The sequence below is a fragment of the Salarias fasciatus genome, chromosome 8 (assembly GCF_902148845.1).
Source record: "Salarias fasciatus chromosome 8, fSalaFa1.1, whole genome shotgun sequence".
Lineage (NCBI taxonomy): Eukaryota > Metazoa > Chordata > Actinopteri > Blenniiformes > Blenniidae > Salarias > Salarias fasciatus.
This window is the reverse complement of record NC_043752.1, coordinates 11,886,421-11,892,541: the sequence shown is the minus strand read 5'-3', so window position 1 is coordinate 11,892,541 and position 6,121 is coordinate 11,886,421. Positions and strand designations below refer to the sequence as shown.

At 45.2% G+C, this 6,121-nt stretch overlaps 1 protein-coding gene across 1 annotated transcript; it reads right to left on the bottom strand.

Moving 5' to 3' along the window:
* Nucleotides 1-375: 375 nt before the first annotated feature.
* On the bottom strand, nucleotides 376-5,570 carry LOC115392852 (heparan sulfate glucosamine 3-O-sulfotransferase 2-like). The gene is made up of 3 exons (XM_030097475.1): nucleotides 5,406-5,570; nucleotides 4,737-5,325; nucleotides 376-1,723 (listed from the first exon to the last, which is right to left on the bottom strand). Exons 2-3 carry the CDS (start codon nucleotides 5,228-5,230, stop codon nucleotides 1,105-1,107), a joined length of 1,113 nt encoding a protein of 370 aa, XP_029953335.1. The 5' UTR covers nucleotides 5,231-5,325; nucleotides 5,406-5,570; the 3' UTR covers nucleotides 376-1,104.
* Nucleotides 5,571-6,121: the final 551 nt, after the last annotated feature.

Genomic DNA, 6,121 nt, shown 5'->3' with positions numbered 1-6,121 from the left:
CCACACCTACGCGCGCACTCGCGCGCACACACACACACACACCGCCGCTCACAACAAACCCTACGGAAAGCAATAAAGGCTCAAAGGGTGGCGGGCTCAGCCACAGACGCACAAACTAGATGCAGAGACGGAGGTATTGTAAAGATTTTTTTTTTTTTTTTAAAGAGGTTCAGATTTCTCAGTGATGTGATTTTTTTTTTTTTTTTTTTGTTTAAGTGCATGATTTTTGGGAAGGTTAAGTCAGAGCAGGGTGCATGGTGGGAATCCTGCAGCCTATCGGGGTCACTTCAGATGAGACGGAATTAATCATTCGGTGTAAATTGTGCTTCTGTTCCATTTAATGAGGTTCATGTACAAGCAGTGATTAACTGTTCCTGGTAACAAAAATATAAACATGGATTTTTGCGAACACAGCAGAGACAATTGGCACGGAGTACAAAGTGAAGTGCTGCTCTTTACAGCTCATACAGACAGATCTGATTCATGCTGCAGAGAATGAGAGAGAGGGGGGGAAAGCTTTTTTTTTTTTTTTTTTTCACCCTGTGCACAAACTGAACAGTAAGTAATATTAGGTGGTTCAGACTTGCCTTATGGCTTTACGTTGGATTTACCACCACAGTGCTGCAGCTTAATTTTGCTCTCCCTGAAGACTTTGCTGACATTTTCCAAGGACTTGCTTTCAAACCCCGCCTTGATTAGTGAAGCAGATTTTAAAAGGAACTAATCCCATTGCCTGGAATTTCTTCCCCCTATTTTTTTTTTTTTTTTTTTTTGTGGAGAAGTCAGCAGCCCAGTCAGCAGTAATGCACAGTAACACGAACCGAAACCATGTGATCCCCAAGCTGAAATGACGGCTATATCTAGCGACAAACAGGATGCTGACGCCGGTAACTGATCGTTACAAGTGCAAAAGCAATGTCATCTCGGATTTTTGCTCCGTTCATTACAGTCACATCAAAGCGGCGCACTGCCTCTGCTGTTTCACTCGGAGATCATCTGGAGAGCGCTGATACTTAGTTATCCGGCCTGACGTTTCACTGTAGGCAAACTGTTTGCGGGATGCATAAATCTTTCCCGCGCCGTGTAAAAATAGGTCTGGAACCTCTACTCCCACTTGAAGTCGTGTCCCACCATTTCATAAAACTTGACATTGTGAGGCCTGTAGAAGTCCCTCAGCTGCTCAATGGCGTCTCGGTCGATCTGCACGTGAGTCCTGCCCTTGGACTTGCCCAGGCAGCGGGGCGAGCCGCTGCTCTCCGGCTTCTTAAGGCAAGGGAAGCCCTTAGTGCGGTTGAAATAGAAATGTTTGTCCGTGACGATGCGCTTCAGCCCGAGGAAGTCTTGCACCCGAGCCAACTCGCCAGCTGGATCCGTGATGAGACGCTCTCCGCTCACAAAGTGGATCTGAGCCAGCGGGAAGTAGCGGAGCCAGTTCTCGAGGTGTAAAGCGTACAGGCCGATCCGGATGGCGTTCCAGGACATGTCCACGACGCCCAGGCTCTGGTTTCGGAAGGCCAGGTCCTGGAAGCTGGGCAGGTCGGGGGTTTTGGACAGAGTCTGGGTGTAGTCGGATATCGCCCGGGTGACGGGGTCCCGCACAACCACGATGAGCTTGGTGTCCTGGGACATGGCGGAGATCCGGTGAGGCGTCTCTTTTGTCACATAGTAGCTCGGCGTCTTCTCCATCGTGATCTGGCTTTCCAGAGTCCTGGGCATTAAGCCTCTGGATGAAAGATGAAAACACACACACGTTTCAGTGAGGATAGCGTTTCTCATTTCCATTTAATTGTTTCAAAGGCGAACGGACTCAAACACAGAGGAATATACGTCCTTGTGTTCACTCTGTCAAAAGTAAAAAGTCTATATTAGACGTCTATTCAGGGCAGGATTACACCAGTGGATTGCTCAAGCACACAAACCCTCCTTCTCAGCTCCGGTTTGAACCCAGTTCCTTCATGTAAATGATAATAAGAGCGCTGAAGCAAAGTCATGGTAGTTTGTTGTCACTGGAGACTCGTCGAGCAGACAGCTTTCCCGTACATCAGCGCAGCACGCTTCAGGAGTAATAAATCACCATGAACGCGAGCGGAGCGCGTACAGCAGACCGACTCCGTCAGGCTGCTTCTGGGTCTCCAAACTAGGACACTGTGGTCGATGAAAGAAGCGATCTGAACAGGTAGAATAAAAGTTCGAAGATCGACGAGAGGGATTCAGAAAGAACGTATTGCAAAAGAGCTACAATTAATAATCAGCGTCGTATCTTTTTATCTGTATTTATTCTAATTAATCAATTCTGATAGAAGGACTTGTTTTCATGTGAGCGCCTACATCTCAGTATCTTTAACTTGCTGTTGATGAACCAATCGACTCATTTTAATGACTGCAAATCAAAGCCCAAATGCATCACTTATTAAAATTCACTTGAGATGATGCATATTTAATGATTACAAAACGGAGTTTTTAGGAGGCAGATTAGCAATCTTTGTTGCAAGAACGCGTCATATTTTTGGCCGCTTATTCGCATTATCCAGAAAATGTGTTACATTTATTATTTTTAAAACTAATGTCGTGGATATAGTTAAGGTTTTTATTATGATTGGAAAGATTCTTCCTCTCACTCTCTTCAAATCTGATGTATCAGTGTATCGATAAAGGTTTGATCCTTGTTGGATCTCGTGGGTGTTAGCAGGTGTTAAATTGTGACCTCTAGTGGCCGTAATGCTTATGGCAGGAACAATGCAGAAAATTATTAGCATCCTCACACCATATGGATTCTACATGAAGAATATATTAGGAAAAGCCTCGTCATGTCAGATGTGTTATATAAGTTTTGTCAACTTATGTAAAATATCGTCTATTATGTAACTTGTCTGATTTGATTTTTACTGCAAACTTATTCTTTTCTGATTAAGCTGCTGATGTTTCATAACATCCTGTTTTTCACTGGTATCGCGACAACAGAAATCTCCTGCTAGCACCTCTTCTGCTGTATAGGTGTGAAAATGTGATGATAATGAGGATCAAAGCTCTCAGATCTGTTGTTTAGGGAGAGGAAATCAACCTGTTGTGCTGTTTTGATGTGAGGGCATGTCGAGCCGGCCGCGCCGCTGTGATCCGGCCAATCCAACCACCATCTGACGCCTGGCAAATTCACTCCAGGCGTCTTCTCGCAGCTCCTTCTTATTTATTCTTTTGTTCGGATGTTGAATAATACAAAACATGCGCGCCGCACGCTCAATGGGACGTTCGGGATGAGACGCTTTCGTATAATAATTTGGACTCGTTTTGATGAGCACCGGCAGGAGAGTTCCCAAGAAGGAATCCTCACTTGACCTTTTCTCTGCAGCTTTGACAGCTGACAATCAAACTACAGTAATGGGCGAAGGTTCATGTCTGGAAGACAAATCTCTGAGATGAAAGGGATTCAGCTGCCAAGCATCCTGAGCACTGCCAATTAGTGGAGATACTTCCAGTCTGTAATTATTATATAAGACTGATACGCATCCCTCCTACAGACTGCATGACAGCCAATCATTGACATGAAATGCATTTGGAGACGGATATATTGACAAACGTGGCTGTTTATCTGTTATTTAACCGACTTGTTTTTTGTGGGTGTGCGAATCCGCATCCTTCATTAGCTGAACCAACATATTTGTTTTAACTCTCTAATTAGGCAATCAGAATGGAGCATGAGATAATCGCTCAAACAAAAGGAAAATGGATGAGATTACACTTTGCGAGGGGGAGCTTTACGCTGCATTTTCAATTCAATAAATCATTCACTTTAAGCTCCATTTCTAAATATTTCAACAAACAAACAGGACTAGGGCTTTAGATGTCTGGCAGCGAGAGCAAGGCTGCACACTGCCGTTTGCATGGTTTCCCTCCAGAGGTTGGATTTTTATGAGAAATCTGATGAATTGCTCTACAGTACATAAAAAAGAGAGAGGGGCCACTGTTCTACCGGTGTAAACAAAGCCCTCCAAAGTTCTTTGCAATAAGAAGTTGAAATCAGTCGAGAGACTGCGGAAGGCACAACCAGCATGTTTACCCACCTCAAAGCATAACATGCACAGAGGAGCACTGGGGGAGGGAAGGGGGGGGGCAAAGACAAGGCTGGGTTTTTTAAATCAAAGGAGATTTCAGGGCTGAGCAGCACTTAAAACTATTAATTACATATTTACCTGTGTTTTGAGAGGAATTCATTTATAGCAATTTAATCACATTTTGTAGATGTGAATGGCATTCAAGACAAACATCAAATTAGAGAAAAAAACACCTGCAAATTCAGCTTCACGCACACGCTTGAGGAGTTCCAGCCATTCATTTCAAACTTATACATTTCCCACGTCCCTCTCACTACACTAGGCAGTGATATCGAGCAAAATATCACTAATAGCAATTAGTATGCACAGCAAAATGGTCCTGTAGTAAATAATTTACATGCGTTTCAGTCATGGTTATTCAGTGAAGATGCAGAGGGGATGCACGAGGAAGCACAGCTGAGCACAAACTGCAAATGTTGGATAGAAAATAATGTTGATTTCTATTTTTATTGCTGCAATAGACAAAATAGACAAACTGTCATTTGAGTTTCTACAGTTAATGATATTAGCTCTGACTTTGAGATGAAACTTGTCATTTATACCACATCCTTCTACTTTTTACTCTAGGGCATGCATTTTTTTTATTTTCATTTATAACACACGTGCTCAGGTGCGATGCTCTCTTACCTGTACCACTCCAGGCCTCTGTCATAGTTCCTGTCGAAGAAGTGCGTCTCCGTCCCCGCCGCGCGCACGTCGGGATGGATCCGTATGAACTCCAGCACGGCTCGCGTGCCTCCCTTTTTCACGCCGACTATGATGGCGTTCGGTAACTTTTTATTGCCAAACTTTAGATTGCTCATGGGGGGACTGGGCGTGTCGTTCCTGACGGCGTGGAGGAGGGTGGAGGGGGGTCTTTGGTCGCTCCTCGGCCGGGGCGACTCGACGCTGCTCGCGCGCGCGTCCAGGACGCAGGACGGTGATTTCTGGAGGCGCCTTTTGGCACCATCGGCGCGCTGACAGCTGACTGTCGGATCAGCTGACCTGAGCATGACGGATCCGTCGGGGAACAGCGCACAGTAGCACAGATATGAGAGGAAAAGAGACAGCAGGCAGATGGACGTTCCTCTGAGCCGGTGCGAGAAAGGGAGAAGTCGACTGAAGAGGAGCACGCATGCCATCTCTCCATGGATACGCACAGCGCATGGTTTTCTAATTGATTTCTCCGTCGCGTCCCCTCTGATTGTTTAAAGTGTCCTCTGAATCCAAAGCAGGTCTTAAAAGAAAAAAGAAACAAAAAAAACTTAATTCAGTTGCTTTTCCACTCTTCCATCACTTGACTGCGGTGAGTGTTACCACAACCCGCCTGAGTCCCATCTCCGCACTTCGTGAACTGAGGAGGTCTCCTCATCCTGCGCTGCGCACCGAATCCGGAGGCGACACCGTCCTGTGAAACTCCCGGACGTCTCCGCGGTCATTACGCACGGAGGCGGCGGGAGGGCGCGCGCTCTCTGGGAAACTTGGGCGGACTGTCTGTCAGCTTCAAAAGCTGCTGAGCGACGGAAAGGAACGTCTCCGCGCCATGACGTCACGGCATCTCTGCGTTACTTAGAAAAAAAAGTATCCAGCTGTCTCACTCCTCTGAGTTCTCATCCGCTTTTCCACAGGAGGATGCTGTATAGAATCCATCAGCACTCCCTGTATTTCTGTGGACTAAGCTTCCTTGTGTGTTATTTTATTTCCCACAGCAAGGAAATTTAAATATGTTTGAACCAGAAGATCAAAACAAAATGGAAAAAAAAAAACTACTGACGTTTCAGCTTGAGATTGGTTCAGACACATTTGAAAGAACCAAAAACTGGAGGATGAAACACATCCATGAAATCCATAATTTAACACTAAAAGGGAACTAGACCCTCCTTACTGAAATGCAGAGCTCTTCCTGTTGCACTAACCTCAGCAGGGGGGTTTCTTTTCTTCCTCGATGTGCATTAAATTTCTGAAGATTGAACATGAAGTATATCTTTATTTCAGATATGATGCGTTGAGGGTTTCTGAATTCCACATTTATG

Coding starts and splice junctions, on each gene's coding strand:
- LOC115392852 (XM_030097475.1), bottom strand. CDS start 5,230: ATGGCATGCGTGCTCCTCTTCAGTCGACTTCTCCCTTTCTCGCACCGG. Junction 1,724..4,736: donor AGAGGCCTGGAGTGGTACAG/GTAAGAGAGCAT, acceptor TCTTTCATCCAG/AGGCTTAATGCCCAGGACTC.